This window comes from Arabidopsis thaliana, chromosome 3, assembly GCF_000001735.4.
Source record: "Arabidopsis thaliana chromosome 3, partial sequence".
NCBI lineage: Eukaryota > Viridiplantae > Streptophyta > Magnoliopsida > Brassicales > Brassicaceae > Arabidopsis > Arabidopsis thaliana.
In genome coordinates, this window is record NC_003074.8 from 22665921 (window position 1) to 22680918 (window position 14998).

Consider the following 14998-nt stretch of genomic DNA (forward strand, 5'->3'; position numbering starts at 1 on the left):
AATCTAACATCACAAGACTGCCTTTTAAGCATAGCTTTTAATAATCATAAGCATAATTTGTTTTGTTAGATATCATTAATCAAAGGGCAAAGAATCTGGGGGTCTAAAATGACAAAAACAATACAACATGGGGTGAATACCTGAAAGAAAAGTAAATCCGAGTTATACTGTAAATAATATAAAGCTTATGGGTCATGTATTTATTTAACGTAAACATAAAAGGCCATTTTGATAAATAGTGAGAGTCTGAAAAAAAGAAAGAGGAGAAAATCCATTGACGCCCTAACAAAAGACGCCGGCGAGTGTATTCGTCACTTTCTCTAGTTTCCTGTAACCCAACCCACTCAAACGAAATTTTTTCTTAATCTCTCTTTCGTTCTTCTTCTTCTTCTTCTTCTTTAGATTGTTGTAATTCCAATCGGAACTCTCGATTCGCTTTCTTCTCCGTTCTTCTGTGGCGGACCGGTTTTGTGGTTTTTTATTTGAACATTCCCGATCTTGCCCTGAGTTCCACGATCAGTTTCTTTAAACCCTAGGTTTTACACAAGCATTCTGTTTCTCCAGATTATCGCAGACTCTTTCGTTCTATTCTTTGTAGTTTTGTAAAAGGTATTTCGGTAGATTTAGGGTTTGTCTGTGTCTAGTTTTCGAGATCGAGAGAGATTTGTGATGAATACTAACAGAGGAAGATATCCACCGGGTGTTGGAACGGGTCGTGGTGCGCCTCCGAATCCAGATTATCATCAGTCGTATCGGCAGCAACAACCACCTCAAGATCAGCAGTATGTTCAACGCGGTTATTCTCAGAACCCTCAGCAGATGCAACTCCAGCAACAACATCAACAACAACAGCAGCAGCAACAGTGGTCAAGACGCCCTCAGCTTCCTGGAAACGCTAGTAACGCTAATGAGGTGGTTCAGCAGACGACCCAGCCCGAAGCTAGCAGCGATGCTAAGTAAGTTCTTGTTCCTGAATACGTCTTGTTGCAAATTATGATGCTGGAGTAATTATTATGAATGATTTTGTTTGCATTGAGTAATGATTTGTGCTGTTAGAGATGTATGTGTTATTTTGAGGTTAAGTTATATCTCTTTAGTGTGCTCATGGATTCTCTGTTACTCTCAGTGGTCAAGACTGGAAGGCTACGTTAAGGCTACCACCTCCTGATACTCGTTATCAGACAGCGGTATGGCTGCTTTCTTCTGAGTTTTTCTGTGTAGGAATTATGAATATTGAGGATATTGAATAAACTCGTGTTGAGCAATGTCTTCCATATTGTCTGCAGGATGTGACAGCTACAAAGGGAAATGAATTCGAAGATTACTTTCTGAAAAGAGATCTGTTAAAGGGAATATATGAGAAGGGTTTTGAGAAGCCATCTCCAATTCAAGAAGAGAGCATTCCAATTGCTTTAACTGGTAGTGATATTCTTGCTAGAGCTAAAAACGGTACAGGAAAGACTGGTGCCTTCTGCATTCCAGTCCTCGAGAAAATTGACCCAAATAACAATGTTATTCAAGGTATACTTCTTTTTCCCTGTTGAGTTGATAAGTGATCAGTTGACTGTTTGTGTTTGTCCTTGAACCACTTGTTCTATTTTTTATATGCAGCCATGATTCTAGTTCCAACGCGAGAGCTGGCCCTTCAGACATCACAAGTTTGCAAGGAGCTTTCCAAATATTTGAATATCCAGGTTATGGTCACCACTGGCGGTACCAGTCTGAGAGATGATATTATGCGATTACATCAACCTGTGCATCTGCTGGTTGGAACTCCTGGAAGAATATTGGATCTTACAAAAAAGGGTGTCTGTGTTTTGAAAGACTGTGCGATGCTTGTAATGGATGAGGTGAGCTCCTGATTGCTTTCCTAATATCTAGATCTTAAGTATATCTTCGTTTTGTGGTATGGCTCCTGCAGTGTATGTTCCTCATGTCTTTATTGCTAAAAATTGATGATGAACAAACTGTAGGATTACTGCTAGAAGGAATTTTTCTTAATTTATTCTTTAGTTTTCTCTGTCAAAGACTCAAAATTTGACTTTATCATCCTCTATACATATGCATAGTTATACTTACTACTGTTAACAGTCATTTACCCCTTACTTTGGTGAATTTTGAAGATCTTTCTTGTGTGTTGTTATATTCACCTGAGTTTATTTTGTTTTATTGTGTCATAAGCTTCAAAGTTTCTGACTCCTTAAAAATGATTTCTCCAGGCCGACAAGCTTTTGTCTGCAGAATTCCAACCTTCTCTAGAGGAATTGATACAGTTTCTACCCCAAAATCGTCAGTTTTTGATGTTTTCCGCCACATTCCCTGTCACTGTTAAGGCTTTTAAGGATCGACATCTCCGGAAGCCCTATGTTATCAATCTCATGGATCAACTCACGCTTATGGGTGTCACGCAATATTATGCTTTTGTCGAAGAAAGACAGAAGGTTCACTGCCTCAACACACTTTTCTCTAAGGTCAGATGTCTAGATTTATCCCTGTAACTACAGAATTATGAGGGGCTTGATTTAGATGTTCTAAAGTGGTTATGGTTTTTCAATCCCAGCTGCAAATAAATCAATCGATAATCTTTTGCAACTCTGTCAATCGCGTGGAGCTGTTGGCTAAGAAAATCACAGAACTTGGTTATTCATGCTTCTACATTCATGCAAAGATGGTTCAAGACCACAGGAACAGAGTATTCCACGAGTTCCGCAATGGTGCTTGCAGGAATCTCGTTTGCACTGGTAAGCTTTGTGTTTTTTAGCATGTACTTTGAACATTGACCAAGTGTAGATTATGATGATGATGATCTGGCTTATTGGAAAATGACTGCAGATCTGTTTACTCGAGGAATTGACATTCAAGCTGTGAATGTCGTGATCAACTTTGATTTTCCTAGGACTTCTGAGTCATATCTACACAGGGTTAGTCGAAACAAAACTGGTTTGTGATCTAGTTTCTTACATGTTCATTTTAACTCATGTTGCGAAATGTTCAGGTGGGTCGATCAGGACGGTTTGGACACCTTGGATTGGCTGTGAATTTGGTAACTTATGAGGACCGTTTCAAAATGTATGTCGTTCCTTCTTTTCAATGTTCTAACCGGTTTTTCTATTCTGTTAAAGTTTTCTTAGTCATTTATCATGTTTTGAAAACAGGTATCAGACTGAGCAAGAACTTGGGACCGAAATCAAACCAATTCCTTCTAATATCGATCAAGCAATCTACTGTCAGTAAACTTGTAACTGTGCATGAAACGTGTCTCCACCCAATGAGAGGTACAAGATGGTTAAAATGGTAAGAGTAAGACGAATCCTCTCTCTTAGGCTTAACTTGTCAAAACAACATTTAAAATCAAAAAGCTATATTGCATGTTTAAGACCAGTGTGCCCAATATTTCAGGTGTTTCTCAAGCTCGAGGGGAGGAGATGAGGCAACTAGTACTTGGCGGTTCATGTAAAGACTCGTTACTCAGTGGTTTGGTTCCTAATCTCTCTTAAAGACACTTGTTATCTGGTTCTATGGAAACCTCTTTACGCTGCACTTATTATGAGACTCCCTTTGACTTGGTTAGTAATAAAGATAGAACGTATGACTCTCCTCTTTTTTATTTTCGTGTTGGGCTCTGTTTGGAATTATGGGCTTTATCCTATTTAGGATCTATTTATCATGAAAGTTGCACTTCTTAATTTTTGCTTCCACGGAATTATTTTGATTTTTCCAAAATATTTTCTTCCACATGCTTATTATTCTAGTTTGGTATTAAGCTATTTTCGTCAAAATGTTTGAACCGTAACCAATCTTGTTTTATAGTGTTATATCCATTGAGAAATTATAGTTTTCACGTGTTTATTTATTTATTTGGGTTATTAAACATAAATCATGTAAATCTGAATCCTGTGGAGATCTCTCCCTAGTTGATGAATAGATATGATGAATTTAATTCTTTCATGAAATAAAAATATATGAAACATATGTAGCAGAAAAAGAAGCATATCTATGAAACAACAAACATTCAAAAAAAAAAGGAAAACGGAAAATTATTAATATGAAAACTACGGCTTTGACTTGTAGCTGACTACATTTACGACATATATATATAAATGGACCCCACTGAGTGTCTGCAAGGTCTTTACACAACAGTATCTTCTTCTGTTTCTTTGACTCTTTGTGATCCCTAAGCCTACCCATAATACGTGTCTACATTTTATTGGATTGTTTCGTGACTCTGTAATCTTTTTTATAAGAAAACAAGTAATAGTGAAATTGAAGTAAATAGCTCAGCACAGAAACTTCGACAAAAATAACTCACAGATTAGAAAAGAAAATATATGCATAAATAGCCATGGTTCATTTATGAACAATTTATTCGTTTTTTTAGTTTATAATTTCATTAAAACATGTTTGTCACATCACATTTCATGTCCTTCGGCTCCTACTACAACAACAAGTCACTGTCATCTCCATTACTTCCACTTCTGCTCCTTTCTTTATTAACTTGTTCAAAAACAATTCTAAGATAAATAACAATAAATGTTGGTCTCTCTTTATTATTTCCCGGCTAAAGAAGGAGGATGTCTCGTATTATCCGCCATCAATGCTCTTTTGTTTCCTGTTTCTTGCAATTTGAATCCCTGAGAATCCTAGCCCACTTATTTACTACTTTGCCTTAGCTGTTTTCGACATCAAAATTTTGGTCATATGACTCATATCAATCTTCAAATTTGATAAAATATGTTCCCAATTCACAAAAACAAAAAAGTTTTCGAAAGCTCAAAAACCTTTACCATTTCAATAGTAGATAGGATTCTTTTAGATTTGCATTTCACGAAAAGAGAAGAAAAAAAATCGAAAAATATTTGCAATCATGATTTTTTGTTTCTGAAGGAGACCTGTAGTTGCTGTCATGAACATTAAATACAAATCTAATAAATGTTGTACGAATTTTGCGTGTAATAAATGGTCAGGGCCGGCTCGAAGCTCGCTGATCGTCCTTTTTTCGTGTCTCTATAGCAACACACAATCGTATTTATTTCAAACTTTTTTTACTTTGTTTCCCATCCATCAAATATAAGTATAAAAATGTAAAGAATCATCATATATAGATCGTAAATTCATTGCTTCCTTTGGCTTTTTATTTCATCTAGACGACGTTAAAACCAGACCAGACCAAATACATTTATCATTTTTCCCTTTTTTCTAAAATTCTCTCTTTGATTCCTATCTTCTTCTCTTTATTTTCACTTTGTGCTTTCTCTGTCTCTCCTATTATGAGTCTAAAAGTCTACTAGCTGTTCAATAGTTTTGTCTTTCTGTGTTTCTTCTTCTTCAAAACCGAAAGAAATTCAAAAAGAGTCTTTCGCTGCTTGTTAGTGGGGTGAGGAACAAATGGGAAGAACACCTTGTTGTGACAAGATTGGTTTGAAGAAAGGTCCTTGGACGCCTGAAGAAGATGAGGTTCTTGTTGCGCATATCAAGAAAAATGGACATGGAAGCTGGAGAACACTTCCTAAACTTGCTGGTAAACTTCATATTCTTCTTCCTCTTTCGTTTTTGTTAGATTCTTGAGGAGATTTCGGGGAAAGTTTTCATCTTTACATCAACATTTTTACTAGAAACTCCATAACTATGGTTCTTTGACTTGTTGGAGAAGGAAAGTTATCTCATTTATTAAGGTTTTGTTCCCTTTGGAGAAAATTCCATTAACTGGGGTTCTTCAGAGATTACATAGAGAAAAGCTTTAATCTTTATAACTTTCTTGTCGGTCATGGTGAAACAGGTTTACTTCGCTGTGGGAAGAGTTGCAGGCTGAGATGGACAAACTATCTGAGACCAGACATAAAGAGAGGTCCTTTCACTGCTGATGAAGAGAAACTTGTTATCCAGCTTCATGCCATTCTCGGCAACAGGTCTTTTACTTTGCTTCTCCACCTTCCTTCTCTACTCTAGCTATCTTCTTCTTCATTGTCTGAATTCTGCTTTTTTTTGTTTCCTCAGGTGGGCTGCTATTGCAGCACAGCTTCCAGGAAGAACAGACAACGAGATCAAGAACTTATGGAACACTCATTTGAAGAAACGTCTTTTATCTATGGGTCTTGATCCCAGAACTCATGAGCCATTACCTTCATATGGGTTAGCTAAACAAGCTCCATCTTCACCAACAACTCGCCACATGGCTCAATGGGAAAGTGCTAGGGTTGAAGCTGAGGCAAGGCTTTCTAGAGAATCAATGCTCTTTAGCCCTTCTTTTTACTCTGGTGTAGTAAAAACTGAATGTGATCACTTCTTACGCATTTGGAATTCCGAGATTGGTGAAGCTTTCAGGAATCTCGCTCCATTAGATGAATCAACTATTACTAGTCAAAGCCCTTGCTCGAGGGCAACATCGACCTCATCTGCACTTCTGAAGAGCTCAACAAATTCTTGGGGAGGGAAAGAGGTTACTGTGGCGATTCATGGCTCAGATTATTCTCCATATTCAAATGATCTTGAAGATGATTCAACAGACTCTGCTCTTCAACTTCTGCTTGATTTCCCTATAAGCGATGATGATATGAGCTTCTTGGAAGAGAACATTGACAGCTACTCACAGGCTCCTCCTATTGGTCTTGTTTCCATGGTTTCCAAATTCTAGTCTTATGAGAGCCTAATATCTAAGAAAAAGATTCAAACTTTGCTTCCTTTTGGTTTTTAGTGATGATAAGTAGGGATATAGTATCTATGTAAATCAGCATTAGTTAGTTGAAGTACTTAATCAACCCTTTCTTTTATGATTTGATCATGTTTGAGAAAATTGCAGAACATTAAACAATTAACCATTCATTCTCATGTTTTCACACACAGAATCAATATACAATCAACATTACATGAGAATAAAGAAATTTGCATATTGAAGACTAGAAACATCCACAAGTTGCCTTTGGAACAATTCCAATGGCTCTGTATTTAGCAGACGTTTCTTTCGCTATAAGAATGCTTGAGAAAATTGTAGATCAAGAACAAAAACTTCGAATGAATCCTAACATTTTGTGAGAATTGAATGAGAAGCTAGGTTATAAAAACATTTATAGACTTATGTTTTGTACGCCTTATAAAAAGAACATGATCAAACCCTAACACTCTACTACAAAGAAACAAAGTTAGAACCACAGTCAAATCCTTTAGATAGGGAAACTAGAATTCTAATTAATGGCGAATGGAGGAGACTACGTGACGATTACGTAACTAAAATTAAACAGACTCTGCTCTTCAACTTCTGCTTAATTTTCCGATAAGCGATGATGATATGAGCTTATTGGAAGAGAAGAGCTACACACAGACTCATGTTGGTCATGTCTCAATATATGGTTTCTTAATTCTTATCTTATGAAAGCCTAATATCTAAGAGAAAATATTCAAATTTTGCTTCTTTTTGGGTCTTCTGATTTTTTAGTGAACAGAGGTTACGTGACCGTTAAGTAACTAAATTAAATTAATTTTTGATGGTTTAGTAATTGCCAAATAAACCGAGAAGTGAAAAAAGGAAATTAACAACATAAGAGTTTTTGAAAAAAGGAAAAACAGAAAGTAAAAAAGGAAACTTGAATCCCTAACGGCTAACACATTAGAGAACATATTCTTTTATTAACCAGACCAGAAAAGAGAAGAGCGTCGTGATGGAAGATGATACATATTCTTCTTCGTTTAGAATCATTCCAGATATTAACGCCAACGCTCAGTGGTGATTTCTGATTCGGCTCTGTTCACATAGCCGTTAGTACGCGACGAATTAAGAAGATCAAGTCTGGTCAGACATTTCAGAAGCATCACGTCTTGATAAATCTACCGGAGATTTTGAGAGGAATTTGCAGTATAAACGGCAACTGACGACGGAGATGGCGATAGAGGCGGTGAATTTTGATCGGGGATTATAGGATTTGTTTTCAGTCACGGTGGCGGAGAAACTAACGGTTGGATTGCAATCTTCAAAACCATACGAAGCCCAACAATAAGAAAAGGAAATTCAGCCCATGATAGTCCATCAGATTATTAGTCAGGTCAATTTCTATCCCATCTTAATTTTCATTTTTAAATATTCACTTTTTATATTTTAATTCAAAGTTTTTTTTACTATACACACTAGTTCTTTTAGTAAAAAAAAAAGTTTTTAAAGATATATTTTTTATATTACTATAAAAACTTTAAGGTTTTTAGTTTGAATAAGTGTTAAATTTTTAAACTTTGTGTAAACTAATTGGATACAATATCCAAACCCCTTAGGTTCAATATGGTTTACACATTATTTAGATTTTTAACACTTGTTTTTTTTTCTTAAACAATATTTTTTATATTACTATTAAAATTAAGATTTTGTTTTTTTGGATAAGTGTTAAATTTTTAAATTTTATGTAAACTAATTGGATACAACATTCAAACCCCTAAATGGTGTTCTAGGTTCATTATGGTTTACACATTATTTAGATTTTTAACACTAGTTGTTTTTAAAAAATGTTGTTAAACTTACATTTTTTATATTACTATTAAAACTTTATGGTTTTCTTTTTCTGAATAAATGTTAAATTTTTAAATTTTGTGTAAACTAATTGGATACAACATCCAAACCCCTAAGCGGTGTTTTAGGTTTAATATATTTGATAAATTATTTCCTTTTTAACACTTGTTTTTCTTTTATTAATTATTTTAAAACTAATATTTTTTAAATTACTATTTAATTTTTAAATTTTGGATATGTATTAAATTTTTAAATTTTGTGTAAACTAATTTAGTTACGTAAAAGAACCGGATTTAGCATTCCGTCTTTTTTTGTTTGTAAGTATTGTGATTTCATTAAATTTAACACGTTTTCACATATTCAAAATTTAACACTTAAGGTTTTTCACAAGTAATATTATTAGTAAATTGTTTTCATTTTTAACTCAAAGTTTTTTACTATTAAAACTGTTTTTATTTTGAAATATGTTTTAGACATAAGTGTTAATTTAAAGATGTAAAAATAAAACTGATTTAGCATCATGTCCTTTTAGTCTGTAAGTTTTGTGTTATTAGTTCAACATTTTTTCATGTATTGTAAATCTCACATTTCGTTAGCTTTTAATGTTTTTCACAAATAATTTTCGAAGAAAATTGTTATAATTTAAACGAAATTAAATTTAAGTGTTACATTCAAAAATACGTTATAAACAAACTGAACTTAGGATCCCGTCCTTCGAATTTCTTTTGGTCCATTAGCTACTGTTATTAGTTGAAGAACTTTAGAAAATCTCCTCATATTCTTAATGACTTGAGTCATCAATCTTCTCTCCATGATGTGATGTGACAATGCTTGAGAAAATTGCGGAAAGAAAACAATGAAACATATTTTTCACTCTGATTGTCACACACAAAATCAATATACAAACAACATTACAAGCCATTAAAGAGAACAGAGAAATTTGATTACACTTTACAGTTACGAAGTCTTGAAACTTTGATTCGCAAATTCAAGATTAGAAACATCCACAAGTTGCCTTTGGAACAATTCCAGTGGCTCTGTATTTAGCAGCCGTTTCTTCTGCTTTAAGAACGTCTTCTCCACGCTTAGCTTCAATCATTGCTCTTCTCTCTTCTGCTTCCTTGTGAATCGCTGCAACCTTATTCTTCATCCTCTCTGCATACTCTGCTTTCTTCTTCTCTAGTTGCTCCTGCATTGAGAAAAAACTCACAAATTAACACTTCACTTCTCAATCACATTAAAACCGTTTCACCTCTCTATTGCTAAGTTTATTATACCTCGATTTTCTTGAGTTGCGCTTCGACAGCTGCTTTCTTGCTGTTTTCCCAAGCATGAACATCTGCAATCTTCTTCTCAGCTCTGTTTCATGTCAATAGTCAGCAAAATCAGGCAAAGAACATAAAAAAGCCAAAACCTAAAACCAGTGACGATAAAATAAAATGTCTTACTTGTTCTCTGCTTTGCTCTTTTCGCTTTCTTCCCACGCTCTGACGAAAGACAATCTCTTTTCCTTTGACAAATCAGCTAGCTTAACATCTACAAACCAAACAATGGAACTCAGAAACTTTAACAAACATTACATCCAGAAAGAAGTCACACAATTTTGTTTAAGCTCACCTCTATCGAGCGATGCAGACGCAGGTTTCGCCGGTGCAGGCTCTTCTACAGGTTCTGTAAAAAAATTCATTCCGTTAAAATTTCAAACATAACCAGCAAAATTGCCACAGAAGAGAGTCACAAGCAAACACATACAAAACATATGCATGGTTATGAACATAAAGCTACAATTTTTGGGTGCTTAATGACCATATACATTGAATTATACATCACAACAAAACTAAATTTACCAATCTCGAGACTTTAAATCGAAACGAATTCGAATTTAACTGTGCACTCTAATCGTATTTCAATGACAAATTCTATCTCTGGAGCAACCCAATCCTAATAACCAATAAAACCTAATTTTTAAAATACAGAACCAAGTTAACCCCAAAACCAATATTTCCTCGTCAAAGCAGAAGATTATCAGAGAACAGAATCCATAATTACATGCGTTAAGAGAAATTAACTTACTCTCAACAACAGTAAGGGCTTTGGAGTCATCGAAAATTTGCTCCGGAGGTGGGTTTTGAATTTTCTCCTCTGCAACGTCTTTCGTGACATCAGCCGGAGTCGGAGCTGGAGCTGGAGCCGGAATCTCTGCCGGAGCTGGAGCCGGTGTATCTGCTGGAGCAGGAGTCGTAACCTTCGCCGGAGATTCTGATTCTAACGCTATCTTCTGTTCCTCCGCCATAGTCGCCGCCTCTCAGCCGAAGAAATAGAGAGGAAAAAAGAAAACCAAATTAAAAACGAAATATGAAAAATTGAAGATATTATTTCCAAGCAACAGAAAGATGTTTATACGTATTAGCCGCGTTTTTTTGGGGTTAAAAATACCTTATTTTATTATCCGTTGATATATAAAGGCATCAGATCCTACGGTTATAAATCCATTTGTTGTGTATCCACGTGAACTGCGATGCAGCCGAACACAAAAATTCAGCTTGCCGACAGACAGGTAATGCGGTTAAACATATGCCACGTAAGCAAATGTCAATTTGTTTTCATTAGTAAATTGTTTTTCTGTTTAAATAATAATATGTCGGACGAAAGCGTGACGTGGAGGAAGACACGCTGGAGACAGATAAGATACTGAGTTGTTGTGACCCCACGCACTCTATTGGCGCGTGGATATTATCCATGTTTGTAGGAGCGCGTGTATAAGACGTGCCGTATAAGATGGGCCTAATTTATTGGGCTCGATTCATATTCTTTATTTAGAGGTTTTTAGGAAAGATCCAAAAGCTATCTGACAGGATTTGTTTTCCAAAAAGACTAAACTGATCCAAACTACTCCGAGATTCGCTCCGTAAATACACATTTGTTTTCTATCATTCTATATGATGCGGAAGCGTTAGTACAACTGTACAGATATCATAGTTTAAGTTCCATTACTAAACTAAGTCACTACTCACTAGACATCAAGCATAGAAGTTAGTAACTTTTAATGAAGCTCTTTTGATTTTACAAAAAAATTAGGGGAGATGTTAACACTTAACACAACACCTACCTATAACCAACACTGATATGATATCTTCCAAAATCCAAACCATGGACGTAAACCGATCTTAACCAACTGTTTCCATCTGAATAGGGATGAAGGTAAAATTGTTATGTCTAAGTGGGAAAAGCATGACTTCAGAAAAGGCCTAATCACATTCACAGCGTCAGTTATTAATATATCGCATACCTTATAAAACTTTGATTTGTGTGTTTAACTAGTGTTTGCTATCTTTAAAGAAGTCAATAAAAACAATTTAAAATGGCTTATATGGACAAAGATAAGAGTTAGTGACTGGAATGTGCCTAATTATCAAGTGCATCTTACATTATTGATCTTGTTGTACTTACTAAAACTAAAAGTGCAATTTGGCACGTCCACTCTCGTAGTTGGAGGTAGTTAGAAAATATTGACTTCTTAGACCGTGCCATGTTAATACCATTTAATGTTACTGGAAACAAATACTAATAAATAATACGTCACTTAAAACAAAATGTCTATACAAATACTATTAACATAAAACAAAATCTCTAGACCTGTATTACATCACATGCATCTCTTACTTATAAACAATAAACTTCTTTATTGTATGTTTTAGGGAATAAATATATGAGTTTGATGTCATATCATGTTTTTTTTTTTGTTATCTTCATACTTTTGTGTTGCGTTTCTGTTGATTCTCCTTTTATGTATCCTCTCGGCTCTCTCGTTAATCTTTTATTACATAAACTCGTGCATCAACATAAACACAAAACAGAAGCATGAAGATGAATAACAACGACGGCCAACATAATAAAACGGTGACATTTCCTCGAAAAAGCATCGTGAAGGCTACTGTTTTCATCGTCGTTCTATTCATTTCAGCTGCTATCTTAGACTTACTGGGCTATCTCGATTTCGTGGGTTTTAATATCACCTTACATTCTTGGTTTATCTTTAATATAAATCGCAGTAGTTAACGTTAATCATAATCATAATTTGTCTTATTGTTTTGTTTTATAGAATGCTTTTGCAGGTTTAAAGCTAACAACAAAGACAAAAGAACCAAATCCTTACGGATGCGACTTCGTACAGAACCAATCAAGTCAAACTCCTATCTCACAAAACCGCAAATCGAGATTAAACCCCAACAACAGTTCAAAATCATCCACGTGTCCTTCTTATTTCCGTTGGATCCATGAAGATCTACGGCCATGGAAACAAACGGGGATAACTAGAGGGATGATCGAAGAAGCGAGTAGAACGGCGCATTTTAGATTGGTGATCCGTAACGGGAAGGCGTACGTTAAGAGATATAAGAAGTCAATACAAACAAGAGATGAATTTACTCTGTGGGGAATCTTACAGTTGTTACGGTGGTACCCTGGTAAATTACCTGATCTCGAGCTAATGTTCGACGCTGATGATCGTCCCGTCGTCCGATCAGTTGACTTTATTGGTCAACAGAAGGAACCACCTCCAGTTTTCCGTTACTGTTCAGATGACGCAAGCTTGGACATTGTCTTCCCTGATTGGTCCTTTTGGGGCTGGTAAGCAGCCCAATAAGATGATAAAAGGCTTATTGTTGTTACTGATTTGTTAATATTTGGGCTTCTAATGAGCCAGGGCTGAAGTGAACGTAAAACCATGGGGGAAATCGTTGGAGGCAATAAAAGAAGGGAACAGTATGACGCAATGGAAGGACCGCGTGGCGTACGCTTATTGGAGAGGTAATCCTTATGTTGATCCTGGAAGAGGAGATCTTCTCAAGTGTAATGCTACAGAACATGAAGAGTGGAATACTCGTCTCTATATTCAGGTTTCTCCCAAATTTCACTTTCCAAAAGATTATGATATAAATATAAGTTTTGTGATAGATTATCTGAATTTGAATAATGTTGCTTTTAAAGGATTGGGATAAAGAAACAAAAGAAGGATTCAAGAACTCAAATCTAGAGAACCAGTGCACTCATAGGTAAAAAGAAAGAAAGTATTACTATACTTTTTATTTTATTTTTAATTACTATAAGTCTTCGATTCTTCTTTTATGGAATTAAAACAGATACAAGATATATATAGAAGGATGGGCATGGTCGGTTAGCGAGAAATACATAATGGCATGTGACTCAATGACATTATATGTAAAACCAAGATTCTACGATTTCTACATACGAGGAATGATGCCATTACAACATTATTGGCCAATCAGAGACGATTCCAAGTGTACTTCTCTCAAATTCGCCGTACATTGGGGCAATACACACGAGGACAAGGTCCATATATCTAACTAAAGATTTCTTACATCTTTAATCTTTACGTCTGATTTGTATCAATTTAACCCTGTGTTTGTTGTTGTGTATAGGCTCGTGAGATAGGAGAGGTAGGAAGTAGATTTATAAGAGAGGAGGTGAATATGCAGTATGTGTATGACTATATGTTTCATTTACTCAAAGAGTATGCAACACTCTTGAAATTTAAGCCGGAGATTCCGTTAGATGCAGAGGAGATCACGCCGGATAGTATGGGGTGTCCCGCGACGGAAAGGTGGAGAGATTTTAAGGCGGAGTCAATGATTATATCTCCTAGTGAAGAGTCTCCTTGTGAGATGCTTCCTCCTTATGATCCTCTAGCTTTAAAAGAGGTTCTTGAGAGAAAAGCTAATTTAACTCGTCAGGTTGAGTTGTGGGAAAACCAATACTTTCAAAATCTTACCAACAAACCTTAAATTGTTTTGTTTTTTCCTTCTTCGTTGACGAGATCAACCGCAACCAAATAGTTCAGTCGTGGGAGGATCAATACTCTCTTGATTTGACTTATAAACCTTGATTTTTTTTTCTATCATCATTAACCATTTGTCGAATATACTTTTCAAAGTATACTTTGTTTATGGTCTTGTTATATGCTCATCTCATTGATCCTTTTAAATTAGATTATCAGAAGAGATATGTAAGTCTTTCGAATACATCTACATTCTAGCTCGTATATAAATAAGAAGAAGTGAAAAAAATTTAAACGATTTTTGGCATGAAGTGATTTTGTTGTCAAAGTGAATTAAATACAGAAATTTGGAGGGCACTATTGTTATATTAAGATAAGGTGGGAACTAGTCCTAAACTTGGCCTATCATGGCAAACCTTTTTTTCTAATATCCTGCCAATCTTTTTGACCAATTGAATATTCTTTTTCTTTCTTAGAAATTTCTTAATCATTCATCTCATCTCAACTAGAAAGTTTTTTTTTTCAAAAGTAACTTATAATTTCTTTCATTGTTGGTAATTTTGTGAGATCACTCGGGCTCCATAAGTCTGTTTCATTGACAAAAAGAAACAACTGTAAGAATATTTTCTCCCAAAATTAATAAATTAATTAACATGGAATATATATACGTAGGTGGGTTGACTTGACTTAGTTAGGCTTTGGCTATGGTTCTC

General features: G+C 35.3%; 4 protein-coding genes, 1 long non-coding RNA gene and 1 other non-coding gene across 8 annotated transcripts; 4 read left to right on the forward strand and 2 right to left on the reverse strand.

Annotated features, from left to right (window-relative positions):
* Nucleotides 1–226: 226 nt before the first annotated feature.
* Nucleotides 227–3837, forward strand: AT3G61240 (DEA(D/H)-box RNA helicase family protein). 2 transcript variants are annotated; one of them, NM_115988.3, is made up of 10 exons: nt 227–956; nt 1127–1187; nt 1287–1521; nt 1612–1850; nt 2220–2471; nt 2561–2741; nt 2833–2921; nt 2996–3069; nt 3156–3294; nt 3400–3837. In NM_115988.3, exons 1-9 carry the CDS (start codon nt 670–672, stop codon nt 3232–3234), a joined length of 1497 nt encoding a protein of 498 aa, NP_191683.1. In that variant the 5' UTR covers nt 227–669; the 3' UTR covers nt 3235–3294; nt 3400–3837. The 2 variants fall into 2 exon arrangements, with proteins under 2 accessions (NP_191683.1, NP_974472.1); NM_202743.1 differs by having other exon boundaries at nt 263–956; nt 3412–3576.
* Nucleotides 3838–4808: 971 nt separating this feature from the next.
* MYB17 (myb domain protein 17) lies at nt 4809–6831 on the forward strand. Its single transcript, NM_115989.4, has 3 exons — nt 4809–5518; nt 5777–5906; nt 5995–6831. Exons 1-3 carry the CDS (start codon nt 5386–5388, stop codon nt 6629–6631), a joined length of 900 nt encoding a protein of 299 aa, NP_191684.1. The 5' UTR covers nt 4809–5385; the 3' UTR covers nt 6632–6831.
* Nucleotides 6832–6889: 58 nt separating this feature from the next.
* AT3G09605 lies at nt 6890–7119 on the reverse strand. The gene has a single exon (NR_141547.1). It is a non-coding gene; the product is annotated as an other RNA (long non-coding RNA).
* Nucleotides 7120–9140: 2021 nt separating this feature from the next.
* AT3G61260 (Remorin family protein) lies at nt 9141–10931 on the reverse strand. Its single transcript, NM_115990.5, has 5 exons — nt 10562–10931; nt 10106–10159; nt 9937–10024; nt 9766–9847; nt 9141–9677 (listed from the first exon to the last, which is right to left on the reverse strand). Exons 1-5 carry the CDS (start codon nt 10779–10781, stop codon nt 9483–9485), a joined length of 639 nt encoding a protein of 212 aa, NP_191685.1. The 5' UTR covers nt 10782–10931; the 3' UTR covers nt 9141–9482.
* A 1182-nt stretch (nt 10932–12113) lies between these two features.
* AT3G61270 (O-glucosyltransferase rumi-like protein (DUF821)) lies at nt 12114–14589 on the forward strand. Of its 2 annotated transcripts, NM_115991.3 has the most exons (6): nt 12114–12487; nt 12591–13117; nt 13194–13386; nt 13478–13542; nt 13630–13840; nt 13930–14589. In NM_115991.3, exons 1-6 carry the CDS (start codon nt 12350–12352, stop codon nt 14290–14292), a joined length of 1497 nt encoding a protein of 498 aa, NP_191686.1. In that variant the 5' UTR covers nt 12114–12349; the 3' UTR covers nt 14293–14589. The 2 variants fall into 2 exon arrangements, with proteins under 2 accessions (NP_191686.1, NP_001327420.1); NM_001340082.1 differs by having other exon boundaries at nt 12114–13117.
* On the forward strand, nt 12232–12359 carry MIR8182. The gene has a single exon (NR_141548.1). It is a non-coding gene; the product is annotated as a microRNA ath-MIR8182 precursor (primary transcript).
* Nucleotides 14590–14998: the final 409 nt, after the last annotated feature.

Coding starts and splice junctions, on each gene's coding strand:
- AT3G61270 (NM_115991.3), top strand. CDS start 12,350: ATGAAGATGAATAACAACGACGGCCAACATAATAAAACGGTGACATTT. Junction 12,488..12,590: donor TACTGGGCTATCTCGATTTC/GTGGGTTTTAAT, acceptor TTTGTTTTATAG/AATGCTTTTGCAGGTTTAAA. Junction 13,387..13,477: donor ATACTCGTCTCTATATTCAG/GTTTCTCCCAAA, acceptor TTGCTTTTAAAG/GATTGGGATAAAGAAACAAA.
- MYB17 (NM_115989.4), top strand. CDS start 5,386: ATGGGAAGAACACCTTGTTGTGACAAGATTGGTTTGAAGAAAGGTCCT. Junction 5,519..5,776: donor AACACTTCCTAAACTTGCTG/GTAAACTTCATA, acceptor ATGGTGAAACAG/GTTTACTTCGCTGTGGGAAG. Junction 5,907..5,994: donor CATGCCATTCTCGGCAACAG/GTCTTTTACTTT, acceptor TTGTTTCCTCAG/GTGGGCTGCTATTGCAGCAC.
- AT3G61240 (NM_115988.3), top strand. CDS start 670: ATGAATACTAACAGAGGAAGATATCCACCGGGTGTTGGAACGGGTCGT. Junction 1,522..1,611: donor AAATAACAATGTTATTCAAG/GTATACTTCTTT, acceptor TTTTATATGCAG/CCATGATTCTAGTTCCAACG. Junction 2,922..2,995: donor CTGAGTCATATCTACACAGG/GTTAGTCGAAAC, acceptor CGAAATGTTCAG/GTGGGTCGATCAGGACGGTT.
- AT3G61260 (NM_115990.5), bottom strand. CDS start 10,781: ATGGCGGAGGAACAGAAGATAGCGTTAGAATCAGAATCTCCGGCGAAG. Junction 10,160..10,561: donor AGCCCTTACTGTTGTTGAGA/GTAAGTTAATTT, acceptor ATTTTTTTACAG/AACCTGTAGAAGAGCCTGCA. Junction 10,025..10,105: donor GTCTGCATCGCTCGATAGAG/GTGAGCTTAAAC, acceptor TTTGGTTTGTAG/ATGTTAAGCTAGCTGATTTG.